Source organism: Centroberyx affinis, unplaced genomic scaffold, assembly GCF_046629955.1.
Source record: "Centroberyx affinis isolate AG114_WGS23_722 - 3 ecotype Tasmania unplaced genomic scaffold, CSIRO-AGI_Caff_v1 ptg006716l_1, whole genome shotgun sequence".
In the NCBI taxonomy this organism is placed as follows: Eukaryota; Metazoa; Chordata; class Actinopteri; order Beryciformes; family Berycidae; genus Centroberyx; species Centroberyx affinis.
This window is the reverse complement of record NW_027283408.1, coordinates 66,072-87,603: the sequence shown is the minus strand read 5'-3', so window position 1 is coordinate 87,603 and position 21,532 is coordinate 66,072. Positions and strand designations below refer to the sequence as shown.

At 41.3% G+C, this 21,532-nt stretch overlaps 3 protein-coding genes across 4 annotated transcripts in view; 1 reads left to right on the top strand and 2 right to left on the bottom strand.

Annotated features, from left to right (window-relative positions):
* Positions 1-298: 298 nt before the first annotated feature.
* LOC139638977 (copine-3-like) lies at positions 299-9,070 on the bottom strand. The gene is made up of 17 exons (XM_071513020.1): positions 9,026-9,070; positions 7,963-8,164; positions 7,507-7,686; positions 6,908-6,982; positions 6,469-6,540; positions 6,286-6,363; positions 6,111-6,200; positions 5,083-5,181; positions 4,852-4,938; positions 4,537-4,596; positions 3,716-3,849; positions 3,144-3,198; positions 2,633-2,684; positions 2,375-2,508; positions 1,965-2,198; positions 1,652-1,775; positions 299-1,283 (listed from the first exon to the last, which is right to left on the bottom strand). Exons 2-16 carry the CDS (start codon positions 8,116-8,118, stop codon positions 1,656-1,658), a joined length of 1,626 nt encoding a protein of 541 aa, XP_071369121.1. The 5' UTR covers positions 8,119-8,164; positions 9,026-9,070; the 3' UTR covers positions 299-1,283; positions 1,652-1,655.
* A 188-nt stretch (positions 9,071-9,258) lies between these two features.
* rmdn1 (regulator of microtubule dynamics 1) lies at positions 9,259-19,575 on the top strand. 2 transcript variants are annotated; one of them, XM_071513014.1, is made up of 10 exons: positions 9,259-9,807; positions 11,040-11,145; positions 11,518-11,602; positions 13,770-13,929; positions 14,413-14,502; positions 14,594-14,649; positions 15,061-15,178; positions 15,343-15,373; positions 15,581-15,714; positions 15,815-19,575. In XM_071513014.1, the coding sequence occupies exons 1-10, from the start codon at positions 9,673-9,675 to the stop codon at positions 15,854-15,856; spliced, it is 957 nt and encodes a 318-aa protein (XP_071369115.1). In that variant the 5' UTR covers positions 9,259-9,672; the 3' UTR covers positions 15,857-19,575. The 2 variants fall into 2 exon arrangements, with proteins under 2 accessions (XP_071369115.1, XP_071369116.1); XM_071513015.1 differs by having other exon boundaries at positions 9,260-9,807; positions 15,091-15,178; positions 15,815-19,568.
* Positions 16,316-21,532, bottom strand: part of LOC139638971 (NEDD4-like E3 ubiquitin-protein ligase WWP1) — a 44,314-nt gene continuing 39,097 nt past the window's right edge. Inside the window, exon 25 of the mRNA XM_071513013.1 lies at positions 16,316-21,001. Coding sequence (XP_071369114.1) covers positions 20,902-21,001 — 100 coding nt within the window. The 3' untranslated portion in view covers positions 16,316-20,901. The remainder of the gene's footprint in view (positions 21,002-21,532) is intronic.

The following is a 21,532-nucleotide window of genomic DNA, read 5'->3' as shown; positions in this document are numbered from 1 at the left end:
ATGTAGCACTAATGAAACCGATAAAGTTATTGCTATACTTGGTGGCGAAAATGCCAAAGTGTCCCAACAAACACGACTGAGCCTTTACATTGTGAATTCCTACCTTGTGGTCTCTGCTGTTTTGATGTTAGCAATGACAGGAGGGTAAGACAGAAAAGCTAGCTATAGGGCTATGGCTATACTGTATGAGATGGGCGGTTCCTTGTGCGCTTGTTTCTTGTTACAGGGCCTCCCGATTGCCTGCTAGACCTAGACAGCAAGGCACACATCGTTTTGTGATCGTTTTTTATTTGTCGACAACAGGGGGCATTAAATACATAAAAAAACAGATTAATAAAGCTTGCAAAGACACATAAGGAAACACACACTTGTATACATCTGTTGGTTTGCTCTTTCTGTTTAAAATGGTCACAAACACACATACAATAATATTTGAATTGCAAAAAAGAAAATTTGCTTCAGTCATGAGTTCAGTGCAGCCTCATTATTACTGGCATGCAGACATTCACCTTTATTTGAAACTCTCGATCCATTGAATTGGATTGTCTGGTTAAGAGATTGTGTGTATCACTGAAAGTCATGCAATGAGGTTGAATTTTCCAAGACCAGTGTTGTGTGGTAAGGCATTACTCATTGACATGTTACAGGACTATATTACTTTTACCAGGGTGAAATCCCCCCGCTAAATGTGAGATCAAAACTATATCCCACCACTGTCACTCCTTGTTCCTTTTCTTTTTATTAGTCACCATCGACTTTACACTCAAATTTACTGATCTGGGCTAGATGACAAATGGCAGTAAGGTTTACTTTCTCTGTGTGGAAGTATTCCCACTTTTATCAAGCAAAAGCTTGACAAGAACAATGAACATCAAGGCTGTTTTGTGACTATACAAAGAAGAGAGAATTTATCCTGAGGTTTTAAGTTCAGAGAGAATATTCTGACAGAAAAGTAATATAACAGGTAGTGTAACGAATTACTGATCCCAGGGAGGAATAAGTAATTTTACTTTCCAAATGAGTAATGGGAGTAACACATTACTTTGAGTATGAAGCCCAACACTGGCCAAGCCACAGTGAGAGCGACCATGCTAGTAACACTGAGATTTGGCTCCTTTAGGAAGAAAGGCCTGTCTGTGAGACAGTGAAGGTCTGTAGCTCAGAGGTAAACCCAGTCCTTGTGGATCAGTGAGGTCTGAAAGAGGAGCAGCGTCAGTTCAGTGTCAAGATGTTGATGTTGACACAGGTTGTCCGACACTTGACCGAGAACCTTCACCGGCACACTGCAGGACACAAACACACCGCAAAGTGCATGACAAAGATACACAAAGCTGTCTCAGTTGATTTTAATTAAAATTACATAAGCTCAGGCTTTAATGATCCCCATGGGGATATTGGGTCATTGCAGCGGCAAATAGTAATAATAGGAAACAACAAAGAAAAAAAGGATTTAACAAGAACAGAGCAAAATGGGGGATATTTAAACAGAACGCTACAATTTCAACACCAGAATGTGTTATGTAGAAATGTACCGATGGAAAGTATGAAGAAAGTCTGAGGTACAGCATTAAGAAGGTGTGCAGAATATCAAATACATAATTAACAAACCACAAACTTGGAAACTAGGATTTGTTTGCAAGTTTTACCCTACCTTTCTAAGAAGGGCCGAAAAGACTGGATTGGTTGGGAGGCTTCAGCTTGTAAGAGTTGAAGTAGGAGGCCACTTGGTCAGGCAACTCTGCCAGTACGCTCTGGGCGAGAGCCACATTGTTTCCCTGCAATGCCAGATAAGGCATAGAGCGTGTTAAAGTGCGCTTTGTCCCAAGAACGCAACACAAAATTCGAGTGCGAAATGCTTGATAATAAAGTAAAAGGCATTTCAGGAGTTTTATTAGCGTTAAGATATTTGCTTAAAACGGAGTAATCTGTGTTTTTGAAATATTGAGTACTGAGTTTTAGTTTACTTGGAACGTTCTGAAAGGCACGAACTGGACGATGTCTCGCGAGGCGACGTCGCCCCACGGTGAACGCAGCAGCCGGTCGTCGCTGTCGAGGAACTCCATGGCGCCGAAGTCTGCCCCGCCCACGCCGACTATGATGATGGACATGGGCAGACGGGAGGCCTCCACGATGGCGGTGCATGTCTGGTCCATGTCTGTGATCACTCCGTCTGTGATCATGAGCAGGACATAGTATTGCTGCGGATGGAGGGAGAGAGGAGAAAAGACACAGGTCAGATGCCGTCCAGTGCCATGGCATGTTTGTGACCTAATGAATTTATATTTTATTTGAATGTGATCTCAGCTCTATCTAAAATTGCACAATGAGTACTTGTGTGATACTGTTGTTTTGTGAAAAGGGGTCCGCTACTTACCGAGGCCTTATTCTGCCGGAAAGCTTGCTTGGCGAAGCAGGCTACATGGTTAATGATGGGGGCGAAGTTGGTGGGACCGTAGAGCTTCACCTGGGGTAGGCACTTCTGGTAGGCAGCCACCACCCCCTCTATACCTACAACACACACACACACACATACAGTACATACACATACACACGAGAGCGGTGTCCATGCACCAATATTGGACATTGGAAGTTTTAACAGCGAAACACAATTTTGGGTGTAAATTTAACTTACCTGCGCAGAATGGATTTGCTGGATTGAAATTGATAGGAAACTCATGGGAAACCTGTGAACATGTTTCATGAAATAAAAGCTTTAGATATTAACTTAAGATATTTTTACACCAATTTTAAATTTCAAAAAGGGAACAAGTCAGGTAACCACTGTCAACTTTGTCATATGTTACTCTTATGTCCTTGAATGTTTTTCTTGTCCAAGAGGTGTACAGTGTTATTCAGTAGCTACAAATATGATTTTCCATCTGACTCAATTGATGTCACCAACGGAGCAATGACTAAGCTGCTCCATTGAATAAACTGCGTACACAGTTTATGGGCAAAACAAAGCTGGAGACAAACCCTGTGTATCACAAACTATGTAATGGGAAACTTTCTTTTCAGTAGTTGTCACCTACAGAAGTGAGTAGTCCGTTCACATATATAGAGTGAGCTATCCTGCGACATAGGAATGACATAAGCATTCCTCTTGTAATGGAACAGACAATGTGTTCACCAGACTCCCATACCTGCCAGGTGGGAGGGATCTGGGCTCCAAAACCAAAGGCAGGAAACATCTTGTTACTGCAGAGGAAAGGCAGATAACATAAAGGTATAAGTGTGGTATTAGCTCATATTAACCAAAGCACATTAGTCAGTAGATCACGGTTAAATTGGCTTTCACTTTAAATGCCGCAGATTGAAAACAGAGCATCTGACTGGCCTATTATGAGAAGTGCTAAGGAAGGAAATGGAGGAAGCCGAGAAGTAGGAGTGGTGTTTTTTTGGGGTTTTTTTGCTCTAGATGTCTAAAGCACTATTTGAGCTGGATTAGTTTTACTGGGGGAGGTCCTGTAATGTAATTATGCTTTCCAGACATGGCAGATTCATACTGGATTAAAGTGACAGATGCCATTGGTAATAACTGCAGTTATAGGAACTTAAAACTTGCCAAAAGAGCAATACCAACACATTTTGTTTCTAAATATAACATTTTACCAAACTGACTTACAATTCCAAATTTTCAATAGTGTGAAAAGCTGGTTTGTTGTTAAGTAGAGAGCGGTGGTATGATGTAGGATGGGGCCGTGTCTGGGTTTACCTGTCATAGTCCTGGATGACACTGCCCACTGCCCAGATAGCTGCCAGGTATTCATTGTAGCCCTCGGGGTTGATGTAGTGGAGGGACCGGGGGGATGAAGGATCTCCGTTGGAGCCTGTGAAGTCAATGGCGATCTGGCCCGGACCGACAGAGGACATGGATCAAGAAAGGGAGTTGGACAGTGATCAAAAGCAAATAGAAGACACAGCAGTATTTACACGGTGTCTGCAAGTCTCAGAAAGACAAATTTCACACTTTTTAAGACCTTAGGAATGCTACCTGGAATTGATTTTAAGACCATTTTAAAAACCAAAACAAAGCTGGTAAAAATTATTATTATTTCTATACTAAACTATTACGACTATTTCTGATTGAACATGTCTAATGAAATTTCTGAAACTATAAATGGGAAACATAAGAAAAATAACAAACTTATTGGTAAAGGACATGAAGTCTAGTTGTGTTTAGTAAAGCAGATACAGTGCATGTTGTACTGTACTACTAACCCTGTTCTGGATTCATCTAAGAGCAGACATGCAGCACAAAGAAACCTGTCATTGCATCGTGAAAGAAAAATATATATTTATATGTATTTAAGACATAATACTTTTTAGGAGCCTTAAATTTAGATAATATTTTACAACTTTTTAAGGACCTGTGGACACCCTGATTTAAACAGACACACCAGTATATCAATCATGAATGCAGAAAGGTTGTAGGGTGTGTGTGTGTGTGTGTGTGTGTGTGTGTGTGTGTGTGTGTGTGTGCGTGTGCAGGCACTTGTTTTTTTATGATGGACTGTCTGACATTCCCAAACTCACAGTGAAGTTGAGCTGACAGCCCCCCATGATGTAATCCAGGAAGGTAAACTCTTTCTCCACCTGAAGGGATTAACATCATGCAAGCTGTGTTAAATAATATATAATGTACAGAATTGCAACAGGTTTCGCTATGAGCAGTAACAAACATGAGAATCAACATGAGAATTATTTCTTGTGCAGCCTCCTTTTAAATGCATGGTCTAAAACTCACACAACAAAAAGATGTGCCAGTGTAATAGCTCATTAACAGATAAAAAATACAGAAAGACAATCAAAATAACATGGGTTCAATTTCCTAATAAAGAGAATCAGTACCTGGCACCGCTTGATGCAAATGACCCCGGAGTTCTTGTAGCCTTTCTTCCTCTCTGACTTTTTTGCGTTGATGCACTGAAATTCAGCCTGAGACGAAGAACAGGGGTCATATTTATTTTATTTATTTAGATAAAATAGAGGTATAATAGTTGACGGGTATCATGATGGCAGAGTTGGGCTGTAAACACACACACACCCAACACACACACACACACACACACACAGTCTCACCGGGGATGTGTATGTTCCCATCTGCAACTCTGAGAGTGTGGTCTTAAAGCTCCCAATAAGGTCATGGGAGCCATTGACATGATGGTCATAACAGTCAACCTGCGGACGGACAGAAAGACTTGCTGTAGCAGGTAACAAAATAAAAGCCCCCCCAAAAATAAGAGTCCCTTAAATCAGAAACAATCAACTAAATATCAACATAGAATGAATAAATTGGTGTTAGAGCAACACAGGTTTTTGAAGGCAAAATACCAAATTTTTTTCCACAGGACCACTTTCCTGATTTTCAACCTTATCTCTATATTTTTGTCATATGCCTATACACACCATTACACATATAAATACTCTCTGTATCTCAAAGGAAGGCTCTATTCATCTCCCAAATCCTACACCTGATGATACAAGCATAAGCTATCTGATATAAAAATAAACAAATAAATAAATAGGCTAGCTGTGATCAGGGAGGACTCTCCATCATATCAGAGTTGGACGAGATTTACTAGTCAATTTTTAATATAAGGTAAATATTGGCCCAATAATATATTGGTAAACCAACATATATCGGTCTAACCCTAGAATAAATTCCAAACAGTCATGCTTGGCATCCATCAACAACCAATCAAAGTGCGGAAACTCAAACTGAATAAGTGCAATGAGAGCAGCTGAAAGGACAAATAAGTAGGGCAAACAAAAATGCGCACCTTCCCGTGATGACGTCATGAATCAGGCATACACACACACATCGCGAGAGGTAACTCACTTTTCCAGCTGGGTTTGGGAGTATTGTAAGTTGAAAAGAAAATTGCAAAAATATCAGGTGAAGTCAGTTCATTAGTACGTTAGAGTGGCAAAACAAAACAAAAAAACAGAAGAGGCAGTAAACAATAATCTACTGTTTCACACTTCAGAGCATTCTTCAGTGGGCGTTAAAGGGAACTGGTTATGTTATTGAGATGCAATTTGCATGTTAATTGGGATAACTAAATAAAGCATAGTGAGAAGATCATTAGTGTGTGTGTGTGTTGTACTTTTATAGGTCTCTCCACGTCTCCTCCGCAGAGAGAGCGCAGGGGGATCCTGAAGGGTCTCCATACGGGGCTCAGGTTGTTCTTCACCACCTACATGAGACAGGTAGGGATGAGCCAAACATCCATAATAACTCTATGGGGGCAGAGTGGGTGAGCTGCCGGTGGGTGTCTGTACCTCTGTCCTGTGGGCCAGCTGCCATCTCGTTTCTGTCTGCTTGTAGAATTCCAGGAAGGGGTCGGACCACCACAAATACTGAAAAGCGATGTCCAATTAGTACTGAACAAGTTATTTAACGTAAATCAAGCGACAATGCAAATAATCAAGAACCCCACATTGAGGTCTCACTGCCTTCAGTACCTTCTTGTCCAGTTTCCGGGCCGACACCTCAAAGTTTGCCACTCTGTTGTCTGTTATCTCTTCAGCGCAGATCTATAAAAGAAGAAATTAACAATCTTAAAGCCACACCAGACACTAAGAGGAACACGTTTAGGTCCAAGGAGTATGCAGTTAACTGATGTCAAATTACATGACTTCTGGATAATGAAGTCCTTCAAATTTTTAATAATTCAGTTATCTCTCGCTGGCACTTAGGGCCGCCAACGTCCAAAGTTGCCTAATGCAGCTTTAAAACCCATTTTTACAGACGGCTTTCATGTAAATTATTTGGACTTAGTTTATTTTATTATTTGCAAAAAGCATGTGTAACTCTTTCGAAAAATTATTCCAATTAAAATTATTTTTTTATTGTAATCATTTGTGTCTGTAGGTTAAATACACCATCGAGGACTCCACTCACTGTGATGGTCCCATGTCCTGCGGGCCTCTTGTCCTTCAGCAACAGAGATCGAGTCATCTGCTTACTGGACACAATCTGCACACAAAACTCATATGAGTAAATATGAATGGTAATTGCAGGTAGGATATACGTGATTTTTTGAGGGCTCCAATATCTCCCACCTGGCGTCATAAACAGCAGAAATGTGTCAACACAAGCAGTTAAACATAGCAGCAAATTCACCGATGTCGTCAATCCAAGGTGTTACAAATCAAAATGAGTTATATTCACGCTAATAAAATCAACTGTGCTTACGTAAAGCAAGAAATATCTGCTGTAGTTTGTTTATGGCTGATTTTAATTTCATAAATAGAAATTATTTTGAATGTGGGTGTTCCAACAAGTAAAACACAAATAATGCTTTCAAACTGAAGCAACAAAATCCCATTCTTCTGCTTCTTCCGCTTTGACGTGAACACGGCAGAAGACCGGCAGGGAGCCAAATAAACAAGGAAGTGTGTGAGCAACGTTAAAAAAAGTATCAAATGGACTATTATAACTGAAATGACATGACAATTGTTCAGTCACAGCTATTTAAGGTGTGAAAAGGTAAAGCTCACCTGGCCCAAGGTACATTCCAGCTCCCCCAGGAAATCATCATCACTCAGGTCGTAGGTGTTGTTGTCAATGTCGTACACGCAGAACTTCAGCCTCTGCACCATCTCGAAATAATAGTCGATGATAAACTTCTTGGCAAACTTTGGGTTCAGGCAGTTCAGGACCATCTCTGTGCGGCCAAACTGGGTCACAAAGAGGAAACATAGAAGATAATATAAGATGACTCAGGATAAATTACAAGCCATATACACATGTGGAATATATATAACATGGAACATCATTCACTACTGTGCTTAATTCCATGCAGAAATTAAGCCAACCAGCTTGTGATTTACCTTGCAGTCAGTAAAAATGTACACAATTGCCCTATGGGTTACAGTCATTATGGTTCTGCTTACTGAACCTGAGCAACAAAAAGTGGCTTTTTAACCCTTCTTCTGCCACACCCTGCTACAGACCTCATACCACTGGGAGCCTGAGCTGTTGATGTACAAGGCACACAGAGGGTCGGACTTAGAGAAGACGTCCATGTCCAGGAGGTTTTCACAGGAGATGGTCAGCTCCACCTTGGTGGCCAACTGAGCCCCCAGCACCGGGGCCCCGGCTGAGGCCATGGCAGCTTGTTGAACACGCAGACACACAGATACAGTATGGCCCCCACTGTGACACAGATACAGTAAAGACAAATAGACGAAAAACTGTTGCAGTGGTATTACTATGGAATAACTGTCATTGCCTGTGAGGGGTAAGGAAAAGTTTTCTTGAGGTCTGGAGAGGTCTCGAGAACGTAAAGCCAAAGTCCTTTCAATAATATGCCAATTTAATGTGTCTTTAAAGGCAAATGTAGTCTACATACCAGGTTGAACATGACTTCAGAGACGGTTTACAAATAGTTAGAAGCCACTCTTCAGTTCGGCTTATGTCCAACCCATCAAGCAGCACTTATTTCAATAGAATTTTAATTTTCATAACTGGTTCGTCTGTCATTCCAACTTATTCTAACAAGACAGACCGTGGTGGGCGATATCAGTTATCAAATTAACATTTAAATTAAATAAGAACTGGGTGGATGGCCTATCTGCCATTTTTCCCATAAGAACCTAAAGATTCATTATAAGGTTTAAGTCATGTTCTGTGGTCTACCAGGTATGTAACTTTGCCGATAATCAAAGCAACATTAAAATGCCAAAATTTTTGAACGGCGTTTGGAATAACGGTTTCACCTACGGTGCAAGCGGGACGTTTCAAGGCTAATTACGTACACACAGAAGACGGGAATACATTCTCCCAACAAATACACTCTCACAAGAGGATGTTTCATGTCACAACATATGACCACAAACTATTTATTGCAAAGCTATCTATATATTAGCGTATAGGGTTAACGTTATATCATTTGACACGCCAGCACTGACAGTTAGCTTGGTGGGTGTGGTGATGCCTGCGCCACTAAATTGAGACAGCCAACCAAGACACAGTTCCCAACGGCATATTAACGATTTATGTGAGTTGAAAGCTTACCCAAATTGATTTGCCCGCTTGCTTGTTGCGAAAATAAACTGTTTTGTCAGTCTCTGGTCAGAAATACTCGTAATGTGACAAGAACAGCTGGGCTGAGTGACAGCGACTTGTGGGCGGCCCCGACAGTCAGCTCTGACAACCCACTTGCTGTAACGTTAGTTATCCAACCGGCAGCTAATACTCTATCAAATTACTTTATTATTGAAGCTACAGCGCCTGTATATGAGTGTCTGGTCTATTTGTAAGTAAATGAGGAATTACACATTATAATAACATCGTGACATAAAATTACCAAGGTAATATTACTCGGAACGCCCATAGCTCGTGTTTAGTTTCCAGTCGACTGGATATGTTGAGGACGCATTTACCCGGGTGCATTCAAGGTGTAAAAAAGTTCTGTATAGTTGCATATTGTTCATTTTAGTTACTGTATGTTTTATCGATGCAGGATAACTAGAGTGTAGGATATACAGTTTAGATATTCAACTATATGTTCCTTGTTTTGTCTTCATGACGTTCACAACATCCGCTTATCGCAGGTTTGCAACGTTTCCGAATTAATCGTCTTGAATGCTCCACGTTTACATCTGCGTACCTGCCCCTTGTCACCTGGTTCCTAAGCATTCGGCGTTTGGACGTTTGACATAATGGCTGGGATAGTCTCCCTGCGATGTGTGGCGAGGACTTTACTGTCGGCACCCAATGCTAAAGCTCTCAAGATCAGAGGGGCGAACCGGCATTACTGGACAGCTTTAAAGAGGACCACCGCCACTGCTCTGACTGTGAGGAACGATGCGTTTACTTTCTATTCATCTGTCACTGTTGCTATCCTGTGGGCATTGTTAGGGTCACCCACTGTAGGGTGCTTTCATTGATGGTCGAGTTCAAAGAAAAGGCATACAGGCTCCTACAGTCACAAATACAAAATAACGTTTGTTATTATGTGGGGAAGCGGGTTAAGCGGGCGCTTTAAGCTATGTAGGTGAAAGGGCAGCAGGGTATTACTGCAGTCAGAGCGTCAAATAGCTTATTCCACACCAGGAATAAGCTGTAAGTTATAGATAATAAGAAGCAGAGACAGATTCTCACCAGGCACAGGCTCAGTGACCACCAATTGGCAATCGAAACAGGAAGACATAAGAAATCATGGCAACCAAAAGAAAACAGAACATGTGGTCACTGTTGGACAGGTGAGGTCGAGACGGAGATGCACTTCCTCCTAAAATGTGAAAAATTTAACTCAACCAGAGAAATCTACTTTAACAAGTTCAGCTCCCAAGTCTCCCGCTTCAGAGAGCTTGATGATCAATCAAAGCTGCGACTTCTACTAGGAGAGGGAAACACAGCAGACCTAGCGGCTCAGTTTGTAGAAACTTGCCACAACCTGAGGAACAGTGAGTGACCAATACACTTTTATTTTATTTTATTTATTTATTTATTTAATCATTTATTTATTTCATTTTTCTTTTCTTTTTTTATTAACGTAATGTTAATCTCTCAATATCTTGAAACCCCACATATTTGATATTTTTCTCTTTGAATGTTATTGTGTACTGCATATAAAATGTGTGTAACCCTTGTTACCAACAAACATTAATTCCTTCACATAGTTTACTGATCCTCACTCTGTGATGGAGGCTCTGGGTACGGGAGCTGAACACACAGCAACCCAGTTCCTCTGTCCAGGCACTGACTCTCTCTCACACACACACACACACACCTAGACTGATATTCATGTTGGTGCTTTGGCAATATTGTCTGTGAACTTTCATGCCAATAAAGCACATTGAATTGAATTGAATTGAATAAGCTATGTGATCCTTTCCATATGATGATGGTGCTTTTGTGTAGTCTGACTGCATTTATGAGTCCTGTGTCCTTAAAGAGTTGAGGTGAAATCCCAATATCCTGCACAACTAAATCATCTGATCCACCAAGTTCGATATATTCCCCTGCCATAAACAGCATCTAATGTGTGTGTGTGTGTGTGTGTGTGTTTGTGTGTCACGCACAGAGTGGCAGGGCTGCATTCCTCCTGGGCCTCCCCACACTGTCTTATCTGGGGCTCGCAGCTTTCCAGAGAGCGCAGAGTTCAGCTGTGGTGCATGCTTTAGAAAAAGGTGAGTTGCACAAAACGTCAGTCGTGAGTTATCGTTGCCAGTGTGCATTTGGGAACACGAACGAAGTGCAAAAACCAGACTGGGAGCAGCCATGGCTCTATTGTGTCATCAGTAGCTTTGTAGACAGTGTGAGAGAGGCGGGAGAGAGACAGACCGCAGTGTTTGTTTGTTGAGAAGTCAAAGTTCAGTCACTTTTTTTGATATCATTATCTTTTTATCATTATTAATAGTAGTAGTATTGTTGAATTGTATGCTGATAAGGTAAGACAGTTGGCAGCACTACAATGAAAAACACTCATTTGGGTGTAAAAGCTCAAACAATATTCTCAGTTGGCTGTTCTAAGTGAATTTGCTGTTGTTGTGTGTGAGCAGAGGAGGTGTTGGAGCACGCAGACTACCTGTACAGCTGTGCCGAGACAGAGAAGCTCTACCAGCTCCTGCTGCAGTACAAGGACAGGTGAGCAGCCTGTATCCTGCTTTCCCCCTGTCCTCATTTGGACCTTTTCCCCCTGTGTGCTCCCTAGATGCTCTTTCGCCAGTTTCTGTTTCAATGCCGTCCTCAATGGGTAATCAAACGCCCTTGCACTAGCCAGTTGGTACTGCATTCCTGTTCAGCATTAAAATCATTAAAAATGTTTTGCCAGTTATAAAACAGAATGTGTTCTACAAGTCAAAACGGGCTATTTAGTGCCATGTGGTGGACACTATCCAAAATGTGTTACAGTATCATAAGTGCATACCTTTTTTTTTTTTTTTTTGGCATTAGGTGGTCCCAGTGGGAATTGAACCCCTAACCTTGAACATTTTAGTGCCTTGCTCTAGCAATAGAACCGGCTTCTGATCACTTTATTGAGGCGTTCACTTTGTAAGATGCAAACTAAGTAGCCTACATTATAACTATGATGTACACAACTGAGGTATAAAAGACATTCAGCATAGTAACTAATAACTAGCAGTGTTTATTTGATCAAATCATTAACTCAGCCCCAGTTAAGACCTGGTAGACCCACAACTAGGACGTTTTTTAAACGTGCATACACACTCAATTTTAATGTGACATCACATCGCTCTATTGGAATCAGCTTTGGGTCAATATATAGTCAGAAAAACAAATCTAGCATTCAGGACAGCATGCTCATATTTCACTGTGGCTCTTGCTTTTACTGGCATTCCACCACTGTCTGTGGGTTTGATATTCATAGTAGGTTTTATACTCACACCTTCTCCACTATGGTGCATTGTCATGACATTATGGAACAGAGTCATCTTGTAAGATTTGTAACTGATCTAACTCTATGACTGGAAGAAAGGAATAGCTACCTGAGAAGAGCTACAGAGATCAATAATAGTGTTACACATGTTTTTTTTCATGCCAAAAAAATCCTAAAAAAGAGATGGGATATTTACACCATGGGACGCTAAAATTCTCCACTGAAGCCCAGTATGATAGTAATAATGATAAATAAAAACATATTTATTCGTCTATATTCGTATTCGTATATTCATATTCGTATATTTATCACTGCAGTCCCGGGCAACACGAGGCCAACTTTGTGAATAGGAAATCTTTTCACAGCCTAAAATTGACACAATATTGTATCAATGAGAACAAAGAGCACAGTGTTTTAATGGTTTTCCTCCTGACCTTGGCAGTAGCAGTGTCACTGTCATAGTGTCTTTTTTACTGCTAATTAGAACAGTTTGTTGTTGAGAGAAGGACAAAATGTTACCCATTAAATGGGTAACATTTAACGGTTAACATTAATGGTTAACATTTTTCTGGCAGCATGTTTACATGCACCCACAATTATTTATAGTGTATTGTTTTTATTGATTGATTAATTTTTCAATTTTCTACGATTTTTCTTGCTTCTTTTTATATTCTAGGTTTGTGCTTATATGATGTTTCCTTTTCCCCGCTGAATCATATTACTTTTGCTGCTGCAATGACCTAATTTGAATAGTTTCATCTTAACTCATTAAATATGCTGCCAAGAATCTTTCTGCCTTCCTCTCCTTTCTTGACCTGGAGAACATTATTCATGCTTTCATTTCCTGCCGCCTCGCCTCGATTATTGCAAATCCCTATGTTCAGGTATCAGTCAGTCCTCCCTGTCCCGTCTGCAGCTGCTCCAAAATGCTGCTGCAAGCCTTCTTACTGGCACCGGAAAGAGGGAACATAATTTCCCCTGTCCCAGCCTCTCTGCACTGGCTTCCAGTACGACAGCCAATTGAGTTTAAGTTTTTACTGTTTGTTTTCATGATTTGTTGTCAGGATTCTAGCTCTGTACACCGTTTTACAATCCCAATGTTATAGCAACAACGAAGGGAAAGGCGGTAGGGGGGGAAGGGTGGCAGTGGGATGTGCTTGAGGGGAGCGGAGGCGGGGCCAAGCCTTGATTTGTTGTTGTGATGACATCGCTGAACGATAGAGGTCAGCATTGGGCCAGAAAATACACATAGACCCTTTAAGGGCTTCCCATAGACAACCGGTGTAGTATTGTTTAATTCTTTAAATTAAAATGTAATCGAACAAACTGCATCACATCAGAGGTGGGTGACACTGATTGGCCCATATACACGTACTGTATATGTTATGTGTGTGTGTGTGTGTGTGTCTCCAGTGATGACGCAGAGTTCCTGTGGAGGCTGGCCCGGGCGTCTCGCGACCTGGCCCTCATGCTCAACGTGGCGGCCGATCGCAAGAAGGCGCTGACGTTCGAGGCCTTCGAGTACGCCAAGAAGGCGCTGGAGAGGAACGAAGGCTGTTTCGCAGCGCACAAGGTAAGACCGGAGCCAGAGGCCACGACCGGTTCACCTCGGTCCGGTGGTCTATCGCGGAAAATAAAAGCAAACCGGAACGTCAGCCTGATCTGCCAAAGACCAAATGTCTTAGCACTCTCCAATCCAGGCATTTAACTAGTGCTCTTATCCGGAGTGGCATTGAGTGCCACAGTAGAATAAGGTTCCGTTTTTGGATCACCGACATTACAAAGCAAACATCAGTAACAAATGCAAGGGTCAACGCCCTAAGGTAACCCTACCCAGTGAGCATTTCACCAAAAACACCAAGTTTTCGCCAAGTTCAACAGCAACCAAAACAAGTGCAAAGTTTTCACAATGTGGTATCGTGGCAGGATAAAATTCAACTCAAACACAAAACGACGCAGCTTTCATTCTGGTGCCCTGCTCCCGTTTGACACCAACACTAATCTCTCTCAACCTGCTTTCTCTCTCTCTCTCCTATACACACCCACACACACACAGTGGTACGCGGTGTGCCTCAGCGACATCGGAGATTACGAGGGAGTCAAGGTGAAAATAGGAAACTCGTACATCATCAGGGAACATCTAGAAGTAAGAGTGCGTTCCGGTCCGTGTCTCATAAGCAGCGTCTCACCGTTCAGTTCGATTCTGAAGCAAAAACGTGTCCCTTCCCCCCCCCCAGAGAGCCGTCGAGCTGAATCCCAAAGACGCCACTTCCATACACATCCTGGGCCACTGGTGAGTCATTTTTCAGCCCGGGGTGACACCAGTGGGAATCGAAACCCACAAAGCCCTGACAGCGATAGCATCACGCTCAACTAATTCTAAATCATTCTGAAGCCCCCAAGGTAAACGCGCCATTGGATGCAAAACATATGCAAGGAAAAGTTCTTAAAAAAAAAAAAAAATCTTCCGTGAGGTCTTCAGAGTTTTCCTCGTATGTTATCTTTAAGGGGCAATAAATATGATTTTTACTGCCCCCACAGCCCTAAATGACAAAACTTTACGATCTGCGCTCCATTTTGGAAGAAAAAGCGCTTGTTGATATTGCAATTCCCACTGGTCACCGATGGAGGTCGAAGAAGTCATAGATTACACAATGTCCCTTTAAAACCCTGAAGTGGGTTTGCTTAAGGCTTTATTATGCAGGGAAACCTGGATCTGTCTTCTCTTTCTCAGGTGCTTTGCTTTTGCTGAGCTGCCATGGTACCAACGCAAGGTGGCGGCTGTAGCCTTCGCAACGCCGCCTACTTCCACGTACGAAGAGGTGACGACCTACATACCGACATGCATCGGCTGTTAAGAGCATCAGTAGAGCAGCTTCAGGCTGTACTGGTGTCAGTTATTGGACACTTGCTGGTTTCTGGCTTGTAGAACGTGTTAAACCACTTTACACATTTGGAATAACACATTTTTTTCTGCCTTTTTCAGGCTTTGGCATTCTTCCTGAAAGCTGAAGAAGGTAAAACACTGCATATGAATTATGTTGAAATACAGCCAGCGGTCAAAACCTTTAAGTTTGTAATATAAGACGCACTTATGTAACCTATGATCTCCTGCGAGACAAATCATCCTAGGGAACAATGAAGAAGTACTGTGCGTGCCATTATTTCTTTAAAGGTTCAAAATGCATTGAACTCAGTAACACACATTACTTTACTTTCCTCAGTTGACCCGAACTTCTACAGTAAAAACCTGCTAATGCTGGGGAAGACCTACATGGCCATGAAAGACAAGCAGAGCGCTCTGCTCTGGCTGACCAAAGCAAGAGACTACCCCCCCCACACACAGGAAGACAAAGAGGTACGACGCAGCGAGGCTAATCTATTTTTTTTAGTATACAGGAGAACATGAGTGTTTCACTGTGCGGAGACACTCAACCCATGCGTTTGTTCCTCCGCAGGTCCATAAAGAAGCTGGCGAACTTCTGAAGAAGCTAGGATGAAGATGAAGTGAGAGTGGAATATGATGCCTATCAAGAATACTGATATTTTTCCTCAGAATGTTGTATTTTTTCTAACTTTGTAATTATGAACGCAGTAGCACTGTTTATGGCCTTACAAAGAAATACTCATGCCTTTTGAGATACCATGATTTACAAACAGAGCTTGCAGTTAATTTAAAGCTACAATATGTAACATGTTTACATAGAATAACAATAATCAGATAGGATGCATTATACATTATCGGTCTCTGTGTTCATGCCTAACAAGACACTTTAATTCTACATTCTATTACTAGCAGTATTGTAATGAAGAGATGTGACCAAGTGCATCACCAGGCTTTTCAATGCAACATCTCAGCACATCGATATGAATTGCTCCTACTAGCAATTCAAACATACTGGGCTAGTAAATGTTTTTTATTCAACAAGTATGTACAAGTACAGTGATTTGTTTCCCCCCCCCCCCACTTCAATCACATGGAGGGCTTTACGGGGATAAAAATAAATAAAACATGTTTCTGTCTCTTCCAAATTTTCATTAACTTCCATTTTGCCACGTCAGGCAGTCGACCTGAACGCAGCCTTGAACTTGAACAAAATGTTACTTGAAGGGATTCTCCAGGAAACCAGTGCTTTATGGGAGAGGTGATTAAGGGGGAAACTTTGTATTCCCTTCGGTAAAAATGATTACTGGTACCCGACTGTAATATGACCTGAAGAAAGAGGGTCAAATTTCCCTTCCAGGCCCCTTACCAGGAATATAACTACATCTCATTGCAGCTGCATTTATTGAATTACAGCCAAACACAAACAATGAGGATTTTATTAAAAATGAATTCAAACCGGCTGTAAAGATGGTCAGATACATTTATTAAATATGGTTCTTTCCACAGGCAAGATCCAACCAAAACAAAAAAAATGAACCAAGAGGAAATAAAGTGTTTTATTTTTCTTTAAGAACAGAATAAAAATAGCCAACAGTTGTGTGTGTTTTTTTTTTTTTGTGAATCCTGAGCAGAAGGCCTCATCCCCCATGATTCTCACAACAGAAAAGCATGGAGGTCATGGGGGGGTTTATTCACTTATATTTCACTTGTATTTCATAAATCCATCTCTCTTCATTAAAATGGGTTAAAGCAGATTAAAAATGAATCTTCTATACACATCGTCTCCAGTAAAGGGGCATTCTGTACAGTGTAGTTGGTGTTTACAGTGTGTATCTACACGCGATATGTTACAGTTTGGGTATGTTTCAGATCGCCTAAACCGCAGTCAGTGTGGGACTCAGTTGCGTGGCTCATCGTCAGATATTGGATTGATATACAGTATCGTGAACGGGCTTCGTTTTTGGGGCACACACCTATCCAGGTGCTGCACGATCTAGCAACTGGCTGCGATGAAGGCGACCTGAAACCTCCCCTCTATTTCTGATAAGAACAAAGGCATCACAGATTTCCATCAATGGAGCGGCGGCTCTGTGTAATTAATTATAATAATTAAGTACTTTATTTACTTTTCATTTTCTTTATACAATGAATATTCACATACACAGTTGATTTTTCTTTGATTACGGATTTTTGTTCAAAAGGAAGCACGACATTATGCAGTTTTGACTTCGCTCAAGAGCTGGCTCCTTTTGCCACACAGTAAATATTCCTCTTTACTCTTATTTTGTCGTCCCGCCTTGCATGTCCGCTGGGACAGCTGAACAGATGTTATATACATGACTGATAGCTTGACTGATCACATGAGCTCCTCCTTGAAAAAAGTCTTAACATAGCCTGCTGCTGTTTGCAGTGGTCTGAACACACAAAGCTGGAGGAAACATCAAGACAGAATGGCCTGCCACTGCCATAGCTTTTTTTCTTCTTCTTGCTTTTAGACCATTGAAAGAATAAGCACCAGAGTTGTTGGTTAGAAAACGACGGAGTTACAGACTTCACATTTTGAAGGAGAGAGAGCATGTCACCTGAAGCGTTGAAGGAAAGGAAAATCGGCAAAGAACAAGGGGAGGGTGGGTGAAAATAAAGACGACCTAGAGCGAAGCAACGCATCATCGGGCTCGCTGCTGTGTAGGCGACCGGACAGGATATTTCCACAAGTTGTTCCATTTGGTCTGTGGCACAACACGGAGATTCATAATCATCATTTGTATGTGAATTTTGTTTTTTTTCTGAGAACAGCCGCCACTTTGCTTACTCGTCCACACAAAATTTTATCAAAACAAAGGTTATCTCATCTTTTAAGACAAAAAATGACACTGAACACGGGCTTAATAAATTAAATAATCAAAGTCTTGGGGAAGAAGAGAAGCAAGGTGCAGCACTATGGCTTGAGAAGGCAAGTTCCAGCTCAGCCACACTGCAGTCACGCTGTTGACTGAGCAGCCAGATATCAGATACATACTGGATATGACAGGGGTTGTTTTTTGTTACATCTCAGGGCTCCAGACTTGAAGGTTTTTGATGCGGCATCTTTTTACACTTCTGGTTTATTTTTGCTGGAGCCGCTTGTGTCTGTGAAGCGGTGGAAATACACTATTTTGACTTCTGCGTGTATCTATATACAATAAAGACATAGAAAATCAATATATTATATGATCTCTTTATTTATTGCACCAAAATTTCAGTTTCCCAATTGAAACCAATGATTAAATGATGATACCCACTCACTATAAACCATAGACACAGATATGTCCCTATAGTAATATTACAGGAATATTATAGTGTTTTTGTGCTCTGAGTTTTTAGGCTGCATTTTAGCCTACCTTGTTTTCTCTGGGTTTGTTTGGTCTGTAGTCTAGTTTGTTATCTATCCTATCAGCTCTATAAATGAATATAGCCTTAAGTAATCTTTTTATTGTTCCAGGAGGTCAGTGTCCTGATTGAAGCCACAGACTGAAATGAAAAAATGGGACATGACCGCCACGCCTTCTCAAAGCGCCAAGCTTATCACGAGTTACGTGCTTGGTGTAGCTTAGTGCCTCTAATATCCTTTATGGCTCTTAAACAAATGAAAACAAGTCTTAAATCTTTCTCATCCATGGAAACACTCACAGCCAAGACCTCATAAGCGGTTGCTCCGAGGAAAATATCAAAAAGGGATATTCTGGTTAAGGTACATAATATAGTAGTAAGATAGTATCATCTTGCTCTCTGATATGCTTTTTTGCATTTTTTGTGTTTTTGAATTGTGATGCATTTCCCCACAATTCAATGTTCAAAAGGAAACTTGCCACTGGAGACTAAGACAAAATGAATACCTGCCATGCAGTCGCCCTGATGAGCACTTGGCCTGCCAACTGGAGCCCTTCGCCTATCCTGCTGCTCTGAGATCTGGCAGCTGGCTGCAGTCTAGGTGGCCTGGAACGAGCCCAGAGTCTCTGGCGTAAACCTGTTGCTGCTTAAAGGATAAGGCCGGTGTTTTTTAATGCATTGCTTACCAACAAATCCTATGAAAATAACAAAATCAACAATGCGTTTGCTCTACTCCCGTTACTTTCTGACTTCCCACGTACCGTTTTTAGCCGTCAACCTGAAAGTCATTGGCTCCAACTGTAAGCTAAAAACCTGGAATACAGCTCACAAAGATATAGTTTCAATTAAAAAAATCGCTAACTGTTACCATGAAAAGTCAGACTGTTGTAGTTATTACCAAATCAAATTCAAACAGGAACAAATTCTTTATTACGCCGGGGACTATTTTCGGTGCTACTTTCCTGAGATCGCAAACATGTTTACAGCCGGCTTATTAATTTGTTTGAGGAAAAAGTTGGCCGGCCCGGTGCATCGTGATGATGAAATATGCTGCCAGAGCAACGGCATGGCTCTGTGACGGGTTTTTAATAGCTTTTTTAATACAATGAAGTTCTATGGCTACCGGGACATGGCTTTATTGGGCATCTGCTACATGGCATCGGCAAAACAAAATCATTGCTGATTTTGTTATTTTCATAGGATTTGTTGACGGTAAGCAAGGCATTAAAAAACACTGGCCTTATCCTTTAAGCTTCCTCAGCTTCCTGGCCTGAACCATGAATACTGCTGCCACCACACACACACACACACACACACACACACACACACACACACACCATTCACTGCATCTTGAAACACTTCATCCTAGGAGGGTGGGGGGGTTTCCTTGAGTCCCCGTGTCCTCTTGATCGTAGCCCTCCTTCCAAAAGCTTTAAGATGGAGAGGCTGTGAGGGCGGCCCAAGTTCAAGTCTTTCTTTTCTTTACTGGTGTCTTTATCTAAACAGGAGGAGCAGATGACATCTCTTACTTAAGGCCTTAAATCCATAATATGAGGTGAAAAAAAGAGAGGGTCATTCTCCGGTTCGTATCTTTGTGCAGGAGTTGAAGAGGCTGGAGAAGAGATCAGTCCATCCAGAACACTGGTCTTTTTTTTTTGATGATGATGGTAAAAGCTGCAACACTGACAGAGGGATAGCAGTCCATGCCGAAATGAGTTTGTGTGTGTGTGTGCGTGCAGTCTTTTCTTCTTCGGAGGCAGCCATGCAAGCGCGCAGCAACAATTGCAACAATTACTACGGGTCCAACGAAAAAAAAAAAGGAAAAAAAAAAAAAAAAAAAAAAAATTCTCAGGCACCGGACCCTGACACTACACTCACCCTTTAAAAGCTCTATAGAACTAGAGCCGTAAAAAGAAGGTTTCGCTTCAACTATAAAATCCTCTCAAGAACACTTTCAGTCTCCTTTTAAAAACCCAGCCGGGAGAGGAGGGGGGGAAATAAAAAAAATATATCATCATCCATTATTTCCGTTTTTAAAACGAGGGGGAGAAAAAAAATGCTGAAATGCTTGCATATTTCATGATGGGGTATAATATAATATATAGGGGTTGGGGGGAAAGGGAATGCTGCAAAAACGATGCTGCGAATTAAGATTTGGTTTAAAATGACAAAATAGCTTATATACATTGGTAGTTATCTGTGCAATTCTTCCTTTTTTGTTTGTTTTACTTGGCTGGATAAACAGCGGTAGGGGGAGGAAGAGAGATACAGGAGGACTCCTCTCTCTCTCTACTCTTGGCCAAATCCTTCTGTTTCCTCGATGGCAAACAGCAGCTTCTCTTTCAACTGTTCGAAGCTTTTGTAAGGGGGCAAGTCCAGCCGGTTAAAGCTAAAAAGACAAGAGGGAGGACAGAAGATTAACACTTGAGGGACAGAAGGTTGACTATATCAGTGTTTCACATACAGAGATTATATTCTAGCAGCCTGCCCAGGTACATTAACCACCTAAGTAAACATTGGTTTTATTTTTATTTGTTTGTAATTAGCTCTATGTCTATTTGCTTCATAAAACTAGTTATTATATGATGGGAGTATAATAGTTGGCTAATGTTGCAGTAGCAAGTTAGCTAATGCCTCATTAGTGTGAGAGACTTGCTTTAAAGGATAAGTTCATTGATTTTGGACCTATATATAATTTATCTCTCACCTAACTGCAGTACTTGGACCAGCAGAGACTACATAATCAGTATTACAGGTATGCAAGAGACAAATTATATATAGATCCAAAATCGATTAACTTATCCTGTGCTGGAGCTAAGATATGATACTAAACTTGCTATATGAAATGCAATTAAAAATGCACCTACTTCAATATGTACAAACACTATTTCAAATTGATTCGTCTGATTAAAACAACTGT